Below are 25,662 nucleotides of genomic sequence, written 5' to 3' on the forward strand. Positions count from 1 at the left end.
CCATATTCAGGAAAGGCTGAAATGATTTCTGGTTTGATAAGAATCTGTTTATTTTAAGTCTTTAATTACTACGTTTCTTACAAAAATGAGTAAAAATGACAAATCCACCTCTAATGAATCAGTGTATAATACTAAATCTTTAGAATATGCCAGTTTCAATTTTCTAATAGCTGTAAGGGTTCTTAATTCCAATATTCTAATTCTAATACCAATACCAGTTCTGAAATATTAAACATTTTGTGTTTGGTTGCATGTTAATGAAATGTGTGTTTTAGATTTCTCTTTATGTTTAAAAGTAGGATTTCCTGTAGTGGATGTTCCAAAGATGGCCTTTGTACAGGCAGAGAGCACGTTATCACACAAGAGGAAAAGTAATCTAGGAAACTCGTTTCAGGCAAAGAGAGCTCGTCTTAACAAGATCACTGGTAAAATATTTTTTGTTGTTGATATTTTTTTTGTGTGTTTTAATGTAGTTAAATACAAATGCTTCCATATAAGGTATTAAAGTAGATCCACAAAAGCATATCCACCTGGCAGGTATTCATCAGTCTTTTTACTTGTTTAGAATTTTAAAGTAATTACATAAAGTAATAAAAATCTACCTTGTTCATAAATTGAGAGTATGGTCTCTGACTTGAGCTGGTGTGTGTGATTTTAGCTTTATGAAAAGGTAACCATTTTGAACTTCTGAATTTCTTTAGTATGTGTATTTGTTTTGATTCCAGCCACACAATTTTCTGTACTATCGGGTGAATTTGGTGTTTGTACAAGTTCTTAATGTTTTCTTGAGTTAACATAGCTCCACTGTAAATTAATTTTTTGGGGGGGTAGGGGGAGTGGGTGGAATAATCCATTTTGCCATAAAGTAAAACTATTGCTGATAAGTTTACGGTATGTTCTGTAAAAGTATGCAATGCTAACCTTCTAATTGAAGCAATGACGAGCTAAAAAGTTTTGGTTTTGTGGTTTTCTTCAACGTCTAAGGCAAGCACTTTATTACTGAAAGGAATTAAAGGAAAACATATAGTTATAAAAATATTTTATACAACAGGAAATCAAATACTAGGTAATCTTTAAAATTTGAAAAATGATCTTTTTTCTAAAGTTCAATGGAAATCAACTTAAATACAGAAAAATTATATCAGTTTGTGTGCCTCATTCCCTAGGCCTCTTCATACGCAAAGTGTGTTTCCAGTATTGATTATGTCAGTACTTAGAGTGAGGTAATATCTTTGTGCCTGGGCTGGGAAAGTATCATAATACATTCAAAAACTAGGTGAAAAATTTGTGAAGCCTGTCTTAAGAGTGCCTCTTGGACAGATGGCAAGAAATGCATTCCAGTTTTTTTGAGTAAACAGTATTTTGTGTGAAGTCTGACAAACTGTTCTACGCTTCAGGTGAGATTTAATTTTTTTGTTAGTTATGGCAAGCTCATTTATGTAAAAAGTTGTATTTAAAGAAATAAGGCAAAATTAACCTGGTTTACTAAACTAAGATGAGGGTGTTTTGTTTTTGTTTTTCTCAACTTGTTTTGGTTGATGCGACCTTTCACAGGTCAGCTGCTGAGGATATTTAGTCAGTTTCCTTATGAGTATGGTTCCATTTTAGTGTCTTTCAATCAATATTTTAAGCTGAAGGAGTAAATAAATTAAATGGCCCGATATGGAACGTGTAAAGGAAGTGGTCTTCAAAAAAACTCATATTCAGCCTCCAGAACTCCCTTTTCTGGAAGGCTTCTTATTTAGTACTGAGTTTAGTTAATGGATGCTTGATTGATCAGCCACATTTCTGTGCTCCTTTGCCCATATGGTGTAAATACTGAATCAAGTCCCAATTTAATTGCTGCCCTGAGCAGTAGAAGGCTATGTTATGTGCTAATGGTATATTACATTTTATCTCTCTCTCTTTTTTATCTCTAGAGAGAGAGGGATATACGGAATTACACAGCCCTGATAAATTTCCTTTCCATAGCCTTTGGAACATTAGTAGCAGAAGATACCAAAACTAGCTGAAACTTCTTTAGCTCTAGAAATGATATTTTTCTGTGCCAGTGGAAAGGTTTTCCTTTCCTAAGGAACATTGTGAGGAAAAATTGAAGTTTAATGGACTCATACAGACTGAAATTAATAATCAGAATATACCTTACTGCCGTGGACTTTATTAGTTCCAAAGCACTTCCTGTTTGTTGCCATGAAAGTGTACTCTTCCAGTTGATAATATTATTGTTGTATGAAAATGAACTAAATTCTTTAATTACAAGATCAAATTTGTCATGCTTGGTAGTTACTCTGTGTAACTGTTCTCTAGTTACCACACTTCTGCAGTAATAGTGGTGTGTTTTTTTTTTTGTTTTTTTTTTTTTACTGTTGCTTATAATGGAGCATATTGAAGATGTGACTGTTGGTGACTAAATTTTCTCTTGCCTACATGCTTATTTCCTGTGCTTGAATATCTGTACGTTGTCATTGATCTCTAGGATGAGCTTTAGTGTATGATTTGAAGGAAGGCTCTGGGTTATGCTGGCCTACCTATCAAAGTGGCTACAAAAGAATCATAAAACAGTAGCTGAAAGGAAAACATTCCTTACGCAGTGGCAATAACCCCAAGCAGAGCTATAGGCTGGGAGAAGAATGGTTGGAGAGCTGCCAGGCAGAGAAGGACCTGGGAGTGATGGTGGATAGTCGGCTGAATATGAGCCAGCAGTGTGCTCAGGTGGCCAAGAAGGCCAACGGCATCCTGGCTTGTATCAGGAACAGTGTGACCAGCAGGGCTAGGGAGGTGATCGTCCCCCTGTACTCAGCTCTGGTGAGGCCGCACCTCGAGTACTGTGTTCGGTTTTGGGCCCCTCGCTACAGGAAGGACATCGAGGTGCTTGAGCGGGTGCAGAGAAGGGCGACGAAGCTGGTGAGGGGCCTGGAGAACAAGTCCTACGAGGAGCGGCTGAGGGAGCTGGGCTTGTTCAGCCTGGAGAAGAGGAGGCTCAGGGGCGACCTTATCGCTCTCTATAGGTACCTCAAAGGAGGCTGTAGCGAGGTGGGGGTTGGCCTGTTCTCCCACGTGCCTGGTGACAGGACGAGGGGGAATGGGCTTAAGTTGAGCCAGGGGAGTTTTAGGTTAGATGTTAGGAAGAACTTCTTCACTGAAAGGGTTGTGAGGCATTGGAACAGGCTGCCCAGGGAAGTGGTGGAGTCACCATCCCTGGAAGTCTTTAAAAGACGTTTAGATGTAGAGCTTAGGGATATGGTTTAGTGGGGACTGTTAGCGTTAGGTCAGAGGTTGGACTCGATGATCTTGAGGTCTCTTCCAACCTAGAAATTCTGTGATTCTGTGATTATGTGACTGCACTGGGAACATAGAGCAAATGAGGTGGCTGTAAGCAGCTGCTTGAAAGGAACTCTTTTTCTGGATTTAAATTTAAATTCAGCAGTTAGTATTTGTTGCAGGAGGTTCTCTCTGTCTGCCCCAAGGGCTGCATCAGTTCCTGGTGTTCTCTGTTCACTGTTTAATAAAATAAAATCGTTCCCTATGCTTCTTTTTCTTTCACTACTGAGGGAAATTACATTTCCCTAAGGCGAAGGAAATCTTCTGCTAAGCATGTATTAATGTCTTCTCTAATTAGTTTTTGCCTCTGGAGTGCTTGCTTCCACCTCTCCTGCTACTGTACTGATACCTAGAAGAACATCTGCAGTGAGAACAAAACACTTCTACCACCTTGTACTTTTTTTTTTGTACATGTTGTTACTGACCAGAGATGGTGAACTTGCAGTTAGTTCTGCTGCTCCAGAAGCTTTGGAGTTAATTGTTTTGTCATTGCACAGGCTTGGTGACTGGTTAGAGAGATGCCTGATAGGATAGAGAAGAAGGAAATAAGGGAAATACATTAACAAGTCTGACAATTTAGGTTGGTTTCATGGGTTTACTTGCTGGGCACCGAGCATCTAGCTAGAAATAAAAATGATCGTGTAATGTATGTGAGTCATTCTTGCTTTTGACACGTTTAAGCACTGTCAGACAGGAAACCTTCTTCAGATACATTGATATGGACAGTATTTTGATTCATCTAAGAAAGCTTTTAAAAGAATTAAGCAATAGTAGTTTTCTTAAAAACACATTTTTTATACTTTGGGTGTTTCTGTTAAGGCAGGCATAGAAATCAAAAAAAAGACTGCATGAAAGGGAGCTAGTTACAAATGGTTTAGGATGTGTGTAGTACATCATGAAGGGTAATTATCTCTTTCTTTTTTTCTGGAAAGGTTATGAAATTTTTGTGAGGCCCAATGTTAAATCTTAACTGATAATGTTTGCATTAATATAATGGAGCTAAAAAGTTTCTACTTTGCAGTTAACTTACTTAGTGGTAAAGTCAATTGGTTTGCATCTCTTATTATACACATGGTGTTCTGAAAAGTTTACTTAAAACATAACTGCTTTTCAGCATGACTTCATGGAATGTAAAAAGTGAAGGAAAAAAAAGTGCCTTTTATTCTTGTGGAACACTAGGGAAAATAAGTCCATAGAAAACAACGTGGTATTTCAGCAGAGAGCTAACACATTTCAGTGTCACGCACATTTCCTGAGAACCCTGGCTTCACTAGTGTGTAATTTCTCGGCCATTGTATTTTGTAAATTAATTTTGAGCATATCCAATTTTTCACGGAATGCAACAGACTTTCTTCCTTATCTCCCTTAGTCTTTCAGCTCAAGTTTGAGGACTTAAACCCTCCACCCCCCAATACTGATGTTCCCAGGGATTATAATGGCAACTTCAATTTATATTCTTATTTTTCAGATGTTTAGCAGTTCTGCTTTGTCTTATGACATAGAATTTTCCACTTACAGTCAAATAATTGAAGTTAGTGTGTGAAGTAGAATTAGCTACCCCTATGCGTGTAGGGCTACAAAGATGGTGACGGGCCTAGAGAGGAAGACATGAGGAGTGGCTGAGGTCACTGGGCCTGTTGAGCCTGGAAAAGACGAGGCTGAGGGGAGGCCTCATCATGGCCTACAGTTTCCTCACAAGGGGGAGTGGAGTGGCAGGTGCCGATCCATTCTCTTTAGTCACCAGTGATAGGAACCATGGGAATGGTGTCAAGCTGAGGCAGGGGAGGTTTGGGCTGGGTCTCAGGAAGAGGTACTTCACTGAGAGGGTTCTTGTGCACTGGGACAGGCTCCCCAGGGACATAGTCACGGCACCAAGCCTGTCGGAGTTTAAGAAGCTTTTGGACACTGCTCTCAGACATATGGTCTGATTTTTTGGGTAGACCTGTGTGGTGTCAGGAGTTGTACTCAATGATCCTTCTGGGTCCCTTCCAGCTTGGGATATTCTATGATTCTAGCCAATGTAGCCAATTTTATTTTTAACCAGTTTTATTTCTAACAATTATTCTCATATTGATGTTAACTTCCCTTTTATCAGTAGTAGTGATACTGAATAGGAATTCATCAAGGAAATAATCGTATGCTGATATATTTGTTCCCAATATGGTTTTTGCTACTGAGGTAACTTCAGAGCTCCACTGCCAAGAATATTAATTTGGAAACTGAATCTCTTGTTCTGTTCTAAGCAAGGTTTGCATGCATTTAATAGAGTTAAGTAGACGTAGTACAAATTCTGATGGGAATTTCTTAAAGACTGGAAAAGAGAGTGGTAGAAGAGGATTATAAATTATTTTGGTCTTTCAAAGTTTAAGTAACATAGCCTTGGTTTTAAAACTCGAGCGCTTGGGCTTTAAGTGGATGGTGAGATGTTATTTTTACAATTGATTGCTTTTCATCTTGCTCGTGGAAGTGCCAGAGAAATACTTCATCATGTTAGCAACCTGTTTTCTTCTAATTAAAGCGTTTAGCCTTGTGTTGAGCTGTTTCGGGGAGAATTATGTTGTAGATACAAGCAGACCATATTTCTTGTCTCATAATTTTTCTCTGTTTTCCACAAATCCTTATTGCAAGTTTCTAACTAAACATTTCTGCAATTTTTCTTCGAAGGTTTATTGGCATCCAAAGCCGTTGTTGCAGATGGTGCTGAAAAAAAGGAAGGCAACAAAGAAACAGCTCCAGTCCTGGAGCAGGTATGAAATGGTAGAGTTTGATTCTTTTGCAAGGTTCCCACTGGAGTGTGCCATGGAGATATAGTACTTACAACATTGAAATTTTCCCCTTCAGATACAATAGGGAACTGAAAATTGACCTTATGTTTACAATTCTGGCAGAGCCAGAAGTATGGAAGTTAATTGTCTCAAAATGCAGTGTTAATCTTAATTTTAGCAATGAGGTTCTGTTAGTTTTCTGCAACAAAAATAAGTGGGGCCTCCATGCAGCAAATGCTAGGAGGCCAGCATCCCGAGGTCCAGATTTGTAGCTGGAACCGTGACTAGCTTAGGAGAAGGCCCTTACACAAATTCAATTTGTGTTTGAAACAGGGTTTTTGACATCAAGTAGAACTTCTTTTATAAGAAGCTTATTTTATATTGTAAGAATTTGGTGTTGTAGGCTTGTATGTGTTTTATGAACTGCTCAATGAGCCATACATTTTGCAAGGGTGTGTATTTTAATAAATACAAAAAAGAAACATTTTAAATAATGTTAAGGGTCTGATTTTTAAACCTGCATATTTGCAGGACCTGAAAGCTGCCATTTTATCTTTGGCTTATTCCATTTTGTTCAGGCATTGCTTGACTCTGAGTTGTGCATTATCTTGCACATTAAAAGGGCTGAATGCCTAAGCATGGTAAAACAAGCTAAGGATGAACGGTAGTATTGATTCAGGACATCTTTGCTTTCCAATGGTTTTAAATCAGAGCCTTAATGTAGTTTTAATACAGCTTTTTTGTATTCATTTTCATTTTTCTTTAGAAGTAGTATTTGAATAAAATAGCCTTGCTGCCCGCACTTCTTAAAAGAGCACTTCTTTTCTTAAGCCCCGGCACACTCTGAATAGTCCCTACCCCAAAATTTATTTGATATTTTGGTTGTACTGGTTCTTTAGAGCTGATAACATAATTGCATTGCTGTGGTTTTTCCATTGATGCTGCATTGGATGCGAGTTTTGTCAATGGAACATGATTTTCTGTTTTTAATGCTGTCACCGTAACGGCTGTACGAGCCACTACGGTGCCAATGCATTGACTGATACTTTGCAGAAAGGTTTACAGTGTATTGACATGACATTCCATTTCTCAAATTTTTGCATATTAAATATGCTATGGTTTTACTGCTACTGTGTGTGATATCTTCAATGTGCAAAAAACTGTGAAATGGCTTACAGCATGTTGTTTTTTGGAAGAATCATTACAATGTAAATCTTAACATGCAGAATCCCATTAAGATGAATGGGACTTTGTGGTTTACATAGACTGTGTATGCAACAGTATAAACTACAGTGCATATTTACTAAAAAAAAAAGAAAAAAAAAAAGAAAAAAAAAAGAAAAAAAATTGTTACTTCTTAGACATAGTAACTCGGCTGTTTCTGTTTTGTTGATTAGATATTAAAAAAAAGGATGTCTCTGTCATTGTTTACATGCTAATGGTCTGAAAAATAATAATTTTTTGAAATACTGGTTAAGCTCTTTTAAAGAGGCATCAAAATCCAAAATGTCATATGCCTTCACTTCTAAGTAAAAAGAGAAACCTCATAAGCTTTCAAACGATTGAGGGGAGGAAAATTTGAGCATAAAGCTATTTTTTACTACGTTCCTGCCCAAATCCAAATTAAAATGGCCGAGTTATAAACCTCCCCAAAAGATTTTCCAATAGCAAAGCTGGCACCCCTTAATGAGAGGTTTTGTCTGCTACTGCTATAAAATTGAATGGGTAAAATGTCTTTTAGGGTTTTTTAATAATGTAATACGGAACATGGTAGAAATATTCAGGCCAATAGCCGAAAACTTACTTTGTTGATGGAAGTATATTTTATTTATATTTATATATATATTTTTAGTTTACAATTGTCTTAAACCCAAAACCTCAAACAATTAGTTGCAGATACAGTAGTTTATTTAACTGTATTAGGGTATGTCATGTTATATTTTCTTTTGACCAAGATCTGCTTAGATGAATAACATTAATTCATTAAGGTTTTTAATGTTATTTTGTCCTGTTAAGAGGTTAAGCACCTTATCAAAATATTAATTTAATTTTTTTAATCTTGTTTAAATAACTTTGTAATTTGAAAGTAATGGATGCTGTAGTAATTAATGTCTTTCACATCTGTGAAGATGAACAATAAAATTGTTTATTTACAAGTTACGACTCTAATTAATTTCTGGTAATACCTCTCATAACCAGCATAGGTATACTCTTCAGTTCATGGAGTTTTTTATTTAAATGAATAAAACTGCACTTAATACATGTGTATTATGGAGTTATTCAAGGTAGAACTGATTTCTGCTGAATGGGACATTTTGCACTGGATCTTTACATGGTACTTGCAGCCAGCTATTGATACAGCATTCAGGGTTGCCCTTTTACATGCATCAAATGTGCACTTATGTTTGTTTCCGCTAGAACTCTCCATGTTCCAGTGGAAAGTAATTTTTTATTTAGAAAAACAAAACCAGACCAAAAGGCCTCAAATAATCAGAGATGTGACATTTCTTTTTAGCTTGGATAAACTGGTGTGCACATTCTAGAAATACCTTTCTACTTTGATAATTATGGCTTTATTAGATGATAATGTGCTGAGTGTTGTAACTGGGGTGAGAGAGGGGACAGGTTTAAGAAGTTAATGTACAGATACTTGCCTTTATTGGGCAAGTTGTATAACACATGCACAGTTTATTCAGTAATGCAGAAAGTACTTCCTACTAAAAATCTACAATGCTAATGTCTGTCAATGCATGTGAATTGCCTAAAAATAATACTTAAATACGTATGCTAAGGGTGAAAATTAATAATTTTGGAAAGCTGCATCATATATTGATTTTTCTTCAAAACTGTTTTAACTCTATCTGCTCGTTTTTTTTTTCCTCCTACAGTTAGCAATCTATTTAACCCTGTGGTGCTAGAAGTTGTGATTTCTTCATGTGTTTGCACAAGCATATAATGTGGTGAAATCCAGACTCCCAGCACTGAAAGGGGTTGTGTGAGAGTGTGTTCAGTATTTGGAAACTTTTTCTTGTTTTCAGACATTTCCTTAAGGGAGCATTGTCAACTTTTTTCAGATTCTTCTTTGTTTAAAATAGCTTTCATTTTGAAAGTTATCCCAAGGAACTGTTAAATTATTTGCTGTTACAATCATAGATTGGTGCATGTATTCCAGTTTATTATAGGTATTCTCCAAATTACACTGTGATAACGCATTTCATGGTCCCAGTATGCTGAAGATAAAAGGGACAAGCTAAAATGACTTTGAATTTTAAAATGAGAATTCACAGAAATAGTTTTATATTCAGTCTTTCTGCAGGTATTTCAAATAATAAGGAACGAGGGTGTTCTGAATACTGAAAAGAATTGATAATGCTCCTTTAAAAACAAAAGTTTAATGTGATGCATTTTAAATATTTTTTATTTGTACTGAAAATAACATTTCTTTAAAATGTATTTTGAATACTAAAGTTGCTTTAAAACGATCAAAATAGAATACAAGAACTACAGTGAAGAAACTGAAATAAAAGTATCAATTTTTTATTATTTATTCAGGAGATTTCACCTAAACCACAAAGTCAGAAAAAAAATGAAGCTGATATTAGCAGTTCTGCCAACATTCAGAAACCTGCACTGTTATCCTCAACTTTGTCTTCAGGAAAGGCTCGCAGCAAGAAATGCAAACAAGAATCTGGAGATTCTTCTGGGTGTATAAAGCCCCCTAAATCACCACTTTCCCCAGAATTAATACAAGTCGAGGATTTGACGCTGGTCTCTCAGCTTCCTTCTTCTGTGATAAATAAAACTAGTGAGCACAGACATTTTAAAAAACATACCGTAATTACTTTTAAGAGATATACATAAAATAACTTTTGGTTGTAAATGGATATTGCATTTAAAAATGAATCTGCTTTTAAAATAGGAAAAAAAAAAGTCAAAATGGGAGAGTTAGGGGTAGCTCACTATTTTTAAAAAGTCAAGTTAGATAATAAGGCATATGAATTTCTCTAAAAGAAATAATACATTTATGTATGAGTTACAGCTTTTAATGGTTGACTGACTTCCCCTCTAGCATAAATCTCCACATTAGTGTTAGGAGTGATACAGGGAAAAGTCGAACCTCTCTTCTGAAGGGCCTGATTCATTAAAAAGAAAAGACATACACTTGGGTTGTGGATCTTTCCTTCTCTGAGAAATGTTGCCTTCGGCAGACTGATGTGCTATACCTGTTGGCGGTGACATTCTTCACCTTTTGTGTTATTTCCCAGAAAATATAATATGAAAGCAATGATGTGCTCAATATCTGGGGTGGGAAAGTACGTAACTCAGTTTTCATTGCCTCAGAAATACGTATGCATCAGTTGCATCGATTTGCAAAGTACTAGAATACTGTTCATCAGAACAGGGAAAGATTTACGATGCCTCCTTCAATATGCTAATTTTTGTGGATGTTGAAATATTTCTCTAATTTCTTAGAGATGGTTTTACTGCTTAGGGTCAGACCTTGTTCTTCAGGCAACAAACAGCCTATTTTACACTAAATGATGAGTCAAGAGTTAAAATAAGTACGGGCTATAGGAATTCAAAATCTTCGTACCTCTTTTGCTTTAGGACAGTGATTTAAGAATGGAAGATTATACCTGCATCATATGTTTTCCTTAACATTCATTTGATGTTTTCCCTTATGAGAATAGTTTCTCCTAATCTTTTCTCACAGATAGCTTTAAGTGAATGGGAGAGAAAGGTGTACCAGTTCAGCCATCTATTTATTCAGGGAACATTTGTTTAAATTGTATCTCTAGTTGCCCCACACATTACTGTGACATGTCTTTCCCCTTCTCCTTCCCCTCTTTCCCTCAAGATGGTAAGTAGTTTTCTTTGAGGATGTTCTTAGCATTGTATTTGGATAAAGAACCAATTTAAAATTTGGTTACTTAAGTTTAGATCTTGTTAGTGTTGTCTTTCAATCTTTGGCTTCCAAGTCTTTACCACCTCTGAGAGAAATTTAAGTCTTGTCTTTTGTGTCTTTATTTTTAAAGTTGTGAACCTTTTACTTGAAAAAATGGTTAAAGAAAAAGAGAGAATAGTGATTTACGGTGTAATGACTTGAATGTGTCTTTTCCAAGGCAAATGTCTGTAAAGCTTTACTAAAGTGAAGAAGTTTAGGGGAGTGTGTTTTTTTTTGTTTTTAATGAATCAGGCCCATATTATCCTATATCAATCCCCCCATTCTTTTTTGTTTGTTTTTGTTTGTGTGAGATTTTTGAGCCTTCTTACTATGCCATGCATTGGCAATGAACATTTTAAAGATAGTTGGGGTATTGATATCAGGTCAGGAGAGGGGTTATAAAATGAACCACTGCTTTTGCTTTTTTATTTAAGCTTTATGTTACTAGTATCCGTGACTTTTAGATCTTTTAATTGTGGTCGTTTGTTCTGTTTACTGTAAAATCCTGTTGCTCAGTTCCTTTATAAGCCTACTCTCATGGTTTCTATGGGGGAGTTGCTTATGGTAAATACACCGTTTGCCTAAAACAATAGTCTTTATTAGTGGGGAAGTAGACGCCCTATTAATGATGAATAAGCAAAAAGCAGAATCATGTCTCAAGCATAACCTTTTTCTGGTAGTCACAGTTTTTAATTACTTTTAACAGTCCTGCTGTGATTACCAGTTCTGCAGATAAGAGCTATTTAAAGCACTTCCCATCTTTAGAACTCTAAAATACTGCGGTAAGATGATCGTATCTCTCTATGCTTCATGAACATTGAAAGATCTCTTTTTAGGTCCATCACAACCACTGAATTCCCCTAGATCCTACAAACATAGTCAACGGAGAAGAAGATCACAACGTTTAGCCACTTGCTCGTTGCCTGATGATTCTGTAGAAAAAGTTTCTTCTCCCTCTTCAGTTACTGATGGAAAAGTGTTCTCCATCAGTGCTCAAAACCAACAGTCATCAAAATTGGAGGGTAATGTATCTTAATCTAATAAAGAACTGCCCAAGAGAAATTGAATCATGAAAATTAGACCTTTCATGGTTTTCATCTAATGGGACGTTTTGACTTATTGTCGCTAAAGCTGAATGCTGTTCGTATGTTATGTTACACTGCAACCCAAACTGTTGTTTGTTGGGCCTTTGTACCTTTTTTAATATTACATTCTTTCTTTTGTGTAGTACCCGATGTTGCTCATATGTCACTTGAGAAGCGTGGACCCTGTCTCCCTCTTGATTTAAGCCGTAGTTCGGAAGTTTCAGCACCATTATCCACAGAATCCACTTTCCGTAATGAATACCCCAGTAAAGACAAGGAAGATATTCAGATGATTACATATCTTTCTTCCAAAGCAGTAACTGATGGAAGAGTAGCTACAACAGCGTCAGGTAAAAAGATCCAGTGTACAACCAGTTAGGCTTACAGTTGCAGGGTTAAAACATGCATGTGTTCAGTCACACAAAAAGAGGGGATAAACTTTCTTTCTGCAAGCTTGCAAACCTCTTGCAAGCTCTTCCTGGGGTCCATCCATCTGGATATTCTTTGTCTTCCACTATCTTTGAGCTGCTTTAGCACTTTTTCCTAACATGCCTTAAAGTAGATCTGATTTAACTCTACAGAGGAAGTATAGAATATAAGATGTAGTATTTCTTTCTAAAATATTTTCTATTGTTAAAACTTGTAAAAAAATATATATATAAAAATAAAATATTAATAATTATATATAATACAGTTGTTTACTAACATACTAATATATACTAAATATATACATACTCATTTATGTTGTGGCTTCAGCTTTAAATACAGTAGAGTTTTCAGAGGTAGTCTTTATTTTCTACTTTTGCTTCTCTTTGTAGTAGAAATTTTGTCATTTTCCTGCTAGGAGATATTAATTGAAAATATGTCTGGAAAATCCTCTAAAGTTTATATAAATTTGGCACACCTTTGTAGAGTCCAATGCTGTAACAAAGGGCTACATCTCTCTTTAGCAATTTAGTGGGCACTGTGGTTTATTCAAATCACTTAGATTAAGAGATTTGAGAAGGGATTGCATTGTGAGTTGCAGACCCTAAAAATGAGTCCTTTCATCCAGTGTGTTAGGTATCCATGTGTTTTTTTCATAAACAAGCCTCTTACATGGGTGAGTATGATACCATGTTCTAAACGACTTTACTGCGAAAACTAATCAATAAAGTAAGAGGAGGGAAATTAAATAAAAAGTAATAATTATGCACTTTTTGGGGAACTTCCTTAGTAAATGTGATCAACAAAGGAGGGGCATTGTGACCGTAAAGTATATAATTAAGCCATTCTGAAAATATAACTGTCTTCGTTTAAGGGGAAGAAATAAATCGTAACAACTTTGTGTTAAGCTACCAGTGTAGCTGCGGTACTCTAGGTCAGTGAAACATCTTGTTTAATGTACGCCCCTTCTTGGGTGTCTGCCCATTGACTCTGTGTAAGATGATTGCTTTCCTGAGTTCCAGCATAATTCCTTAACCCGATGCAGAAGAGGCTGAGTAGGATTCTTGGATCAATATTGGGTAGATTAAATTAGGTGGTTATAAATATCCCTTCTCTCTCTCTCGCTCTCTTTCAAACAACAAAATCTATTAATCTTTTAAACTAATTTGTCAAAATGAGTGCTATGGGAATTTCTAATGAACTGCTTTAAAAACTTTTTAAATCTTTAAAGCTTTAAAAAAAATACTAAATTTCTCAAATTAAACCCTCTGACAATCTTGGTGTGCCTTTGACGTATTGTATAGTGGTAGAATCATGAGTTGCTGCGAAAATTACTTCTGCAAAAGTCTTTTTAATCTCATGCCTTTGGCTAGTAGGAGAAATGCTTTTGGTGGATGACCACTCATACAAGATCATAAAAGAAACCAACCACTTCCAACTACTATCTTTGTTATTCATAAGAACTTGCTTCAGTTACTAGGAATTTAACTTCTGGGCATTTTTTTTTTTGCCTGACATGTTTCTTGGATCATTTAATGCATAGTTAGTAATACTGATTGGCATTTATTTTGTTGCCACCTTCATTTATGGCTCAAAACTTTTTGGCATGTCCATATATTTTTTGGCATGTTGTGTCAGGGAAAATCATGCCTGACACAACCTTCTGGTAGTACTAGTTGAGTCTAGAGTGGGAAAATGGAAGCGCTTACAACATGTGCTGGAGGGATACAGTTTGTCCTATTTCTACATAATTTTGAAAATTATAAGCTCTCAAGGAACTGATTTCCCAGCTACCTGTCTGTCTTCTAGACAGAGCTACATGTTTTTAAATTTTTGGTAGTTTTTCTCCATGCAGTAGTACTTTGTCTTGAGCTTTCACATGGACTTCTTATTCTGTCCAAATGTTTAAAAGCTTTGAAAAGTATACAACTGACAGCCACTTGAGCAGTATAATCTTTGTGGGCTGAAAGGTTTACATAAGCAATTAGTATCTTGAATTCAGAGTTTTTACAGGAAGTTTTGGAGATCAGTTACAAAAGGTAATTCTAGAGCTACTACTGACAGAAGCAGTTCATATTTATTTAGAGCTCATCTTGGGCTTCTAGCCTCAGTGAAACTCACTTCTCTAATATCCTTCTCTTTTCAGAGGAAGATAAAAAAAAAATATAGTTTTTATGTTCAGGTTTGAAACCTGTGAAATTAAACTTTGCACTGTTAAATGGTTCTCAATTCATGTTACTTAAGCACACAATTACACTAATTTCTTTCCTGCTCCAAGAGAATGGATAGAGTCTATCCTGCTTGCTGCTTCCTTTCCATTTCTAATGAACCTCTTTAAGCTATAGCACCTGTAGCCTTTAAGCAATCTGATATATAAAGGAGAATTTTCCCAAAGCTTTCATTTATCATTCCAGGCGATGCTTTAAAGTATTGAGCAAAGTTCATTTGAATAATGCAAGAACATCTGCCTGCATAAGTGTAATTTAATGTATCGCACTGTTTAGCCATATATATTGTGACTATACGGTTTGAGAACTCTGGTGTAAAATCCATTTTACTCTGCAATTATCTATTTTTTGGGGTTTTTAATATGAAAGAACTATTTTAAATCTGTCCTTTTATGATGTTTCTACTGTTTATATTATATTGAAGCAATCTGGACAGATTTGGTTTTCTAGATTTTGACAGTAGTGTGGAATTTGCAAACTGTGCTTAAGTGGGATCTACTGTTCTTTGTAATAACTGAGGTAAATAACAATAGTTTCAGAAATTATGGAGGTAAGTTTTTAGCCTGAAATAGCCTGTTATGGTAACTGACCCTTCTGAGTATAGTCGTAAGGAGGTACTGTTTAGACCCAGAGATGTGACTTCGGAATTTCAGAAATCTGATGAGGGCTATCAGTTGAGCAAACTGAAGAGAGAGAGAGAAAAACAAAACAAACAAACAGGAAAAAAAAAATAAAAATTACCAAAATAATAGGGAGGGATGAGATGAGATATGGTGAAATACAGAAACAGAAGTGGAAACTCATAGTATTAACATGTAAATTCCTTCACAAAGTCATTGCTCAAAATGAAGAGCTTGCCATTTCACAAAGGCAACACAAAAACACTGATCAATTCCTGCAGTCTTTAGGTTACGCGAAAGTGCTGTGTTCTTTAGTAGCTGATACGCTATTTAATTTTTGAACTGAGGTACTGCACTGGCTAAAATAGTATATGGATCCAGTTGTGATTGCCTACGAGTGTGCACACACAATTAAGAATCTTTTCTTTCATTTGTCAGTCTGCTAGTTAACTGTAGCTAACTCACTTTTTGTCTTAGTCTATAAAAGACTTTATATTCACAGTCAGTCTGTATAGAAGCAAAATACTGTGGTATTCCAGTTCTGACTACATGAAGTTCAGATCATTTTACAGTTGCCAGTTTTCTTTAAATTCATTGTGGTATCTTTTGTAGCTCTGTGCCTTTTCGTATTAGTTCACCTGTTACATACTGAGCAAACATATTTTAAAAAAGCAATCTGGATTTCAGTTCTTACACTGAAGAAAAATTGTTACACACATCAATACAACAGTTTTAATATAACAATGTTGTTGTCTGTTACTCCTTGTTGTAGCTAAGGCTAGGTGACTTTGCTCTCAGGGTAGCATTAGGTCCACTGTATCGGAAAAATCCACCACTCCACCCCAAAAAGAAATCACTATACTTCTGTATATTTTTATTAATATGTTCACTGCAATAGGAACAAGAAGGTACAAATATGTATAATTCTCAGAAAAAGATGTCACTTTTTAATTAAAACTCTTGCCAGAGTTCTTGGTTATGCTGCTTTTAAGAAGTACCTAGTGTTTGTTTTATTCCAAATATCCACTGTCAGTCAGTTTTGCTCCTTAGTGTGGACTTGTGCCATTCTCGCTGCCCTGGAGCTCCCAGCTGGTTCTGTGGGGTAGCTGTGTGAAGGCAAGAACACTTGCATCCTTATCCTTCCCAGAGGGATTGTTTTCTGCAGGGTTTTATATTATCTATTGTATTGTAAAGTGTAGTTTGATATCAGCTTCAGCATCCTATGCACTGGAAGTTCAAAACATGAAACTACCTGCAATAGAACCATGAATTATGTTGGCCATGATATGGTTTCAGTTGCATATCAATGCAGATGTTGGTATTTTTGTTGCTAGGAAAGATGAAACATCAGAAGCCACACATTGGAATATCACGTAACAAAATAAGTTGCTTCACGTAGGTCTAATTTATTTTAATTTGCTGGACAGACAAAAGCAGCACCGCTTAGCACTTGTGTGCTGCTGCGTTTGTACCACTGCATTCTGTTCTCTGCCTGCGCTCACTAGCGAGGCTTGTGCTGCTTTTACCATGCTAGCCTAGGAGAAGTAGCATCGGAGGCGTGTTGAAAAGCAATCTGGAAATAGCTGTGGTTTGCATTTCTTCTTCATCTGAAATCAGTCTTTTTGCAATCTTAGAGCAACGACATAATCATTAGTTTGGCGAGTCTCATCTCGAAGTATCTTTCTCTCTGCTGTTAATTGCAGGCCTCCCACGCTTCACTTGTGTGGGAGGTGCCTGACTAGACTCCTGAACAGGGATAAAATGGCAATTAAAAATAACAGTTAAAAAATATACCATAACATCTACTGAAGGGACATTTTTTTTTTATAAACACGTATTTGCCATGTTGTGTTTGTTACTTGCCCTTCAGACTATGATTGCCTTTGTCTAATTTTGTAGTTATTTGTAAGGCATAATAATGACATGGTTACAAATGAGTTTGCAAAACCCTTAACATTTTGTTAGGATTTGGAAATTAGGAATTCTCAATTCATGATTTCTGTAATATTAGTATAAGCAAAAGACCAGAATAATATACATATAGTATATGTATGCAGGCATAATAATAATTTCTCTTTTCAGACAACTATAGAAAGGCAGTTTAGAGAGCTGTGTCATCGAGGTGGATATTTGTGTGACTAGCAGATTTCTGCCCATTGTGAATGTTCCCTCAAACTGTTATTTAATTACTAGCTGACTACTTTCTTAGACATGTCTGAGCTGAAAGTCGAGATACTAAAATTTGTGGCTAGGAATATCAGAGCACGTTTGATTTTCTGAGATCAGGGTTTCTTCTTCAATAATGAAAATTAAATACTAAATTATTCAAAGCATACAATCTGGCACTAAATTTTCCCTTGAAATTGTTCAGAGGGAGCTGAGCTGAACTTTTCATCAAAATAACAGTGACCTAATCAAATTATGTGCATTTGGGCGATCCTTTTGTGTTCCATTTAGAAAGGAGACCAGACGGTGATAGCATCATGATGTGGGGAAGTGCCACTTCTGTCCTTTACTGAGGTGCTAAAATATATTCACTGGTGACAGGTGGCAAACCAGTTCAGTCCTGCAACAGAAAGAAATGCTTACTAGGAAACCAAAGGAAGGAATACTTGGTACAGTGTTGTGCATGTGCCACTGAGCTAAGTGCCTTGGAAATAGAGAAGGACAAAGCTTAGCTGGTAGACCAGACTAAAAAGGATTATGTGAGATGGTTGATGGAAGCTACTGGAAAGGCTCAGGTAGTAGTCGTGCAGCTCGTGTCTTGTGTTCAAAAACAGCAAGCAATTGAGCAGCTGCTTTTGGCTGCTTGCTAGAATACATAGCATAGTGAAGTCTTACCTCTTACAGCTGGCAACATCTGGCATTTAAAAATGCTGTGTGGTCTGATTTTGCTTGCTATTGCTTTTGCTCCTCCTGCAAGTTTCCCACTCCGTGGCATTTTGGCTGTTTTCCTGGGGAGGCTGTGTAGGAGCTGGAGAAAGTTTCATGTAAAGTGTAAGACCAATTGGGTTGGTTTGTCCAAACCTAGAAAGCAGCTTTTTGGAGCCACCACCAAGCTGTTAACTACCCACAGAATTATAACTGATGAAATTTACTAAGCTGTTTTAAAAAAAATGTTTGTTTAAATGCTTTTTTTTTTTTAACTGAATATTTTTTTCTGAAAAAAAAGGCAGTGCAGAAAACTCAGAGAACCTATCAGATCAGCTTTGTACTTTACCTGGCTTAACATCCTGACTACTAGCATGTCTCCTGCAGGACTTTTTTTGGAGGAGGAGGAGGGAGATTAAGCCCCTTAAGATTTTGAAGAGCTGTGTTTTTGTACAGCATTGTCCTCAAATATTCTCAGTGTCCTGATGAAGATTAGGCTTTCCTAATTATGGTTAGATGAAACTTAACACTCTCACAATGTTGATGAGTTACTTTGCAGTAATACAGAGGTTTTTGCAATACCAGTAATGTTCTTTACAACTAACATTTGTTTTCGACTTATCTGAAAATTACATTATCCTATTGGATTATAAATATCAGCAATGAAATTATAATTATAGAGTTTTTTTATTTATTTCCTCATTTGAATCTACAGAGGTAAAGAAACTGCCACCTAAATATCTGCCACTAATCAGTAAACTTTACAATAAGCTTACAGTAAGAATTGTCAGTATATAATTCTGATTTCCAGTGTAGTAACTTGCATGTAATTCAAACATGTATCAAAAGCATGAAAGACTAAATAATTTAAATATTGCTAGAATCAATGAAAAATGTAATAAAGCGTAAATACATAGTGCTAAAAATGTTTGAGAACATAGATTCTCTGTTCACATAATAGACCAGTAACTTAAATAATGTTGATGGTATCAGCACTTTTACCCTTAGTGTTGACATGGTTTTCTATTACAGTGGAATGAAAGGAAACAAAAAGGCTTAAAAATAGCAGCAAAATTTAAGCAATAAAAATAGTTGAAAAGTGAATGCAAGTTTCAAAATAGACAAAGCTGTGGCATGTATCATCTTGTATGTAAGACTATGGTCTAGGCATTCATATGCAGTAATTACGTGTTAAATGTGATGATATTATTACCAATACTTGATGTTTCAGTGATCTGACCCAGCCAGTGATCTGGCTGCAATCCTTACCGAATGCCTAGTAAATCTGTCTTCTTGTTTTCAGCACCCTCGTCCCATGTACATGCCTTACATCTGGAAATGCCTTTAACCAATAGTCTAAAGTTACCCAAAGGGAGTAGTAAAAAAAAGAGGTCTTCCACATCAGTGAGCTCTGAAGGGACAGAGATACAGTACTCTGTGCCCATAAAGGAGAAATGTTTTGAGAGTCTGAAGGAGAAAATATTAAAGAACGTGATTGAGAAGGACAAGCATTCAGAAGTTGGTAAACTACAATGCTTTTTGTTTCCAGTGCATTAGAGAATAAAAGTAACCGTAAAGTGACATTAAAATCATTGTATTGCTTGTATGTTTCTTATTTTATACTTGTAGAACTGTTTACAGTCTAATGACTTTTACAAGGTAGTGGGTCATCAGCCAAACACTGTGCTAATGTCTCATGTTTTTCTTAAACTTACAGGTGCGATGAGAATAGAAAGAAAAGGAAAACTGGAAGAGAAGAGTTCCACAACATATGGTATGTACAGAGCAGTAATATTTTTATGAAAAAAAGGAAAAGTCTTTGCTTGATGTCTCTGAAGTACAAATATAGCAGTGTAAAGCATTTCTAGGGCCCAGTTTATAGTAAAGATATAATTAAAAGAGAATTAAATTAAAGTTCCTGTAACAAGGATTTGGATAGTACCTGTGAGAAGCCCAAGCCAAAACTTTTATTTCAGTTGAATTAGCGATCCTGCATTTATTTCCTTGCATTGACTGCTGAGAAAGTGGGGGAAAAAAAACATAAGTGTTACTAACAAAACATTTGTTAATTCTTGAAAAAAAATCAGAAGGAAGGGGACTTTCATTTTTTCTGGTTTAAAAATTATGATTATAGACAGACAAGAATTCACATGTGAATTTGCCTTGTGTTCTCCATGAGGGGAAAAACTGTGCTTTTGTACTCCACAAGAAGATAAGATTCAATATATGTTTAGGAAATAATCCTTAAACACTGATTTAAATCGTAAGTTTTCCATAACAAGTCAACTTCCTCATTACTTACCTTGCTGTTGGTTGCTTATAAAATAATTACGGCATGACAGTGCTGTGGGATACATTTTCTCTGGGGGCAATTAATAGGATAAATAGAATTTTTCTAGAACAAAATACTTATCCTCATGCATATGTCAACAGTGCTTGTAAGTGAACTGCAGCATAAAAAACATACCATAAGCTTCAGTCAGAAACAGTTTTCTATGAGGGTGCCTCTGCAGTAGAAAGTGCTGACAGCATCAGCAGTTTTGAGTTTTGTGACACTGAAATTTACTTTAAACATGTTTCACCCTTATAGAAAGTGATTTAAGATGACATTATCTTTCTGTTTGGAATCTTGCGCTCCTGAAATCTTTCTCTCATGCCCATATCTTTTTGTCATAAACTAAGTTAAATAGCTGTTATAAATTGTTAGAATGACATCACCTATTTCATGTGCTTTGTTGTACCTTCTTCTGCTATGATATCTTATGTGAAAATACTTAAAACTGTAGAGAGAGACCCAGTTATTTGAACTGTTCTACCATCAGCTAATAAGAGACACACCCAACATATCAAGAAATTAATTGAATTGTGAATCTTGCTAGGCCACAGGAATAGCTTGGATTTAAATGTCATGTTCTACGGTAAGCCAAATGAAGCAAGTATTTTGGAGTGACACTGTTGTTTTGAGATGTTCAATTTGTACTTTAGGTAAAAAGAAAGAAAAGGAAAAGGAGAAAAAAGAGAAAAAGGAGAAAGATCATAAATCAAAACAGAAAAAGAAGAAGAAAAAAAAGAAGAAATCTAAACAGCACGGTGAGTTCAATCTGCATTTTTTGAAAGTGAGCCAAACCACTTGACATATTTTAGGGATAAGATATTAAAATTTGTTTCTCAACAATATAAATACAAAATTTATAAATTTCAATTAATAGATTTTGTCCTTAATGTTGAAAGGACAAGAGTCTGACTTCATTTCTGTATTTATGGCCATATATATATGGTCCATATGATGGACATTTCATAGACCTTTATTCTTGAAAGGATATGCAGATAATAATGCTTTTGCTTTTAGTCTCTTTAGACTCTTCATTTGAAGCTCTGTAAAATCCTTATCTTGTTTGGACATTACAGTTATTCTAGTATTCAGCCTGTTGCAGTCTCTTCTTAATAATGAATCCATAACAGTTTGTACATTTGTAAAGTACAATTTCTTTTTTTTGTGGTAAAAAACAAATCTTTTAGACATTTTTTTCTTGTTGGTTGAGAGGGAAAACCTCTCATGGGTGAGAGGAAAACACCTCTATGGGTACTTTCCTTGAAACACCCATAAGAATGAGGTTAAAAGTTTTGACACGATCCTTTCTGTAACTGTCCTTGGTGTGATTCTTGTGGAAAAACTGGACAGTTTATCTTATTTAAAAAAAAAAAAAAAGTGTCGAGTATTGGCTCTTTTATCACATTTCTTTTCCTTCTTGTATTTTATTCCTGTTTTCTTTCCCTCCTTTGGTTCTTTTCATCTCCCATAAAATCTTTTGCATTTCAGCGCAGCCTTGGCTGCAGAATTATGACAATGTGAATAACTGCATGGGCAAATACAGGCTCATTCTGTCTTCTAGCCGAAGACTAAACTTTATTTTTTGTGTTCTATACCTGTTTGCCTCAAAAAGTGTTTCAGGTCTTAAACTACTTGTTTTTCTCTGTGATGTTCTCTCTTTTGTTGTGTTTTTTTTTTTTTTCTTTTTTTTTTTTTTAACATCTTTATTCAAAAATGTACACTTACTGTGCTTATCCAATTGGCTCTACTTTTGCGTACCTTGAGAGGGTTTTACTAGGTATCAGTTGAAACTTTAATTTAAACTTCTTAAAATATGAGAAGGTGAAAATTGAAAACCTATTAAATGGATTTTTCTATAAACTATTCCTCAAAAGCCTGTAGAAGAATCTTAGGTGTTAACAGAAGCTTCTGACCTCAGACTATAAGATGCTTTACCTATCTCTAGAGTGATTAAAAGTTTTGTTTATCTAAAACCTGTACTGTAATGCAGTACTTGAACTGAGTAATCTAAGCTTCAAATACTTTACCATCTTGGTATTGGAGTAACATAATTTTCAACTATAAACTTTGGTTGCTTATTTTACCTGAATACTATTGGTAGTTCCTTTACCTATGCTGGAGAAGTACCTAAGTATTTTCAAAAAGACTCTAGGAAAATCTAGGTATGCAAAAGCCAAAGGAGGGGGGAGGGGAAATCCAACACATTATCAGTTCTGTCTGTTTCATCTGTGGCTATTACAACATGGCAAATTAAGTCGATGCTTTCCACAGGTTCCATCTTCTAGAAGATACTTAAAAGAAATGTGTCAGTACCTTGTGTAGGTCAATATCCTTAGGAGCACTCCTAATAAAGTTTAAGAGTAAGGAAAATGTTTTTATATGCTCTCCTGTTCTCTGAGTGTATGGCAGACTGTGTGTTGGTATAAAAGTCTTTGGAAAGTAAACAAAATAATTCTTGCAGCATTTGACAGGTGTTTAGAACAGAACTGATTTAATAGTCAGCTACCAAGTTAAGCTACAGATTTGAACTGCGTTTAAAACTATAAATATATTTTCTGTCGCTGAAGAACTTCCACATAGTATTTCCCTGAACCTTCTGTTTCAGATATTTCCAAAGAAAGTTAAGCAGAGAAGTTCTGACATTTTTGATGTTGAATACTAGAATTAAGGTGAATCAACAGAAAAGCTGATGTGGTGTACAATATAAAATGTTTGAGGAGTTGGTCAGACTGATTTTGCTCCTGTGAGCATGTGATACTTTGCAGCTTTGCAAAGGGCTGTGCTCGAGATATTCCTCAGCTTCTCACTGTTTGGGGGTATGCGTGTTTCTTTGGTTACATACAGTTCCAACGTGTAGTGGTTTCTGAAAACCTTATTGATTCAAACTGATTGAGATATAGTACCTCTTGCAAATTTAAATCAGAGCCATGTTCTTGTCCCCAGTATTCTTCTTTTGTTTTCCCATCTGGAGGTTGTAAGGTTTTTGTTCCTTTGTTTCTCTCTTTTTATTGCTTTGTCTGTTTGGTGGTTTGTTTTGTTTTTTTTTTTTTTTTTTGCTAATTTGTCATGATTCTTAACAAAGATAAGCTTAACAAAGATAGCACGATTAGGTTTCAGCTTTTAGGGGCCATATCCAATGCTTGTAAATATTAAAAGGAAACTATGTACCTCCCAGTGTCTCAACAAACAGATCTTAAAACCAGTTGCAGAAGGCAGTGTGAATAGAACTTGAGCATTTTCTTCCATGCAAATTTATGTCATGAAAAAATGTTGCAAGCAATCCAGAGGCATTCTGTCTGGATTTTTTCACTGAGAGGAAAGAAAAATGCTTTGGCAGGTTCTGACTCTAGTGTCTGACCCTGAAAAATGATCCATCACAAGAAGCAATACTCTCTTTCTCCAGGACTAGCTTACCCTGCTTGCATGGTATGGGCAGAAATGAAAGTGTGTGAGGCACGTTCTGTGCCTTTCAAGTCAAACTAAGGCATTTACGGGAAGATGTGGGTGGAGGCACACTATGTGCTTCAGATGAGTATTGTGCAGGTCTTCTTAAAAAAAAAAAAAAAAAAAAAAAGAACAAACCCATTTTTTTTTCACCTAGTATACACATGACTTACGTTGCTGTACAGAAAGTGATGGCACATTGAAAACTGCATATTAAATCTGTCATGTTTTAATAACTAGCTATAGCTGAAGTAGCCAGGACTGCTTATTTTTTATTTTCTTTTGTGTACTTAGCATTTCCTATTGTCTTTTTGCAAATACTTATATGCCTTTTTCAGTCACACTCATTCACATAAAGCCTGTCGAAAGTAGGTAATTTCTGCTTTTTGTCAGTGAAGTTGAAGTACAACGTAATCAACTCAACGAGTGGGCTAGAATACTGCATACTTTCACATTTCCTTAAGCATTGCGAAGTCAGGAACAGATATGATAGTGTGGTTTTGACAGAGAAAAGTATTAACGGTGGCTTAATGGAAAGTATTTAGGAGAGCAGTATATTGTGGAACTCATTGCTAGAACACAGGTGGTAGTAGTAGTGCTTCTACAAAACGATGAAGATGCAGAAATATGACCATTTATATTCAAAGTTTTAAGAGGAGGAAATGGATAGCTACTCTTACCATTGGGCTTACCTGGGTGCTTTCTTCAGTCACTGTGATTAAGAACATAAGAAACATTCCTTGAGACTGTTGCAAATAGGCTACATGTTAGAGAAAAATAGATCATGCTGCTTCTGGCCACCGGTGAGAGGCAAGATTGCTGCAGCTCCCTGTCCCCAAATTCAATCAGTAGCAAGGCTGAAAATGCATTACCACTGGGTATAAGCACACGGAGTGCTCACACGAACACACACAACCAACAGCCTCATCCAGCTCCCCTCTCTGGTTGAGCCAGGATGGAGGTCTGCAAATGGGAATATATAAATATACATTGTGGTTCATTATGGTTCTTACTGGAAATTTCTGGAAAAACTGTCTTGAAGAGCATTTGCTATTTCATGTTCAGTTTTATCATCCTAATGCCTCAGTGTTACGTAATACCTTAGTGTTCTTTACGTCTGAATGTAATGTTGTTTTCTTAAATTTTGTTGCATTTGTCACAAATTTTTGTAACATCAGCTAATCCTGTTGTTAACTTTTCAGATTATTCAGATTATGAAGATAGTTCTGTTGAGTTCTTGGACAGGTGCTCTTCTCCATTAACGCGGTCCTCAGGAAGCTCTCTGACTTTGCGCAGCATGTTCTCAGAGAAGAATACATCGTACCAGTATCCAAGAGCTATCTTGTCTGTTGACCTTAGTGGAGAAAGTAGGTTGACTGAGTGAGAACTTTCAGTTTGTAGGTTTTGTTTCTTAGGAAAGATAATAAATTGATTTTAGCTATAAAATCTTTGATTTTTTTAAAGCATCTTAAGTTTTTGATTGTAGCTATAAATATGGTGGCTAATTTATGCTTCATCTATTTAAATCAAAATGTTTGCACTCCTCAAGCTGTTCTGCATTGTGCTTGATTTGGTTAAAGATTGCTACTCTGCTTCTGATGCAATCGCATTGCATTTAAAGGCAT

General features: G+C 35.8%; 1 protein-coding gene across 10 annotated transcripts in view; it reads left to right on the forward strand.

Annotated features, from left to right (window-relative positions):
- PHF20L1 (PHD finger protein 20 like 1) overlaps nt 1-25,662 on the forward strand; it is a gene marked incomplete at its 3' end in the record, with an annotated part of 56,684 nt that overhangs the window by 18,291 nt on the left and 12,731 nt on the right. For 4 of the 10 annotated variants that reach the window (XM_084281766.1, XM_084281773.1, XM_084281768.1 and 1 more), the window contains 9 exons: nt 300-425; nt 5,986-6,068; nt 9,639-9,891; nt 11,868-12,053; nt 12,260-12,466; nt 19,565-19,783; nt 19,979-20,035; nt 21,247-21,351; nt 25,240-25,404. In XM_084281766.1, coding sequence (XP_084137892.1) covers nt 300-425; nt 5,986-6,068; nt 9,639-9,891; nt 11,868-12,053; nt 12,260-12,466; nt 19,565-19,783; nt 19,979-20,035; nt 21,247-21,351; nt 25,240-25,404 — 1,401 coding nt within the window. Of the gene's footprint in view, nt 1-296; nt 426-5,985; nt 6,075-9,638; nt 9,892-11,867; nt 12,054-12,259; nt 12,467-19,564; nt 19,784-19,978; nt 20,036-21,246; nt 21,352-25,239; nt 25,405-25,662 lie in introns of those variants that run through there. The other 6 variants (XM_084281764.1, XM_084281769.1, XM_084281767.1 and 3 more) reach the window with 3 other exon arrangements.

Source organism: Netta rufina, assembly GCF_964035555.1.
Source record: "Netta rufina genome assembly, chromosome: 2".
NCBI lineage: Eukaryota > Metazoa > Chordata > Aves > Anseriformes > Anatidae > Netta > Netta rufina.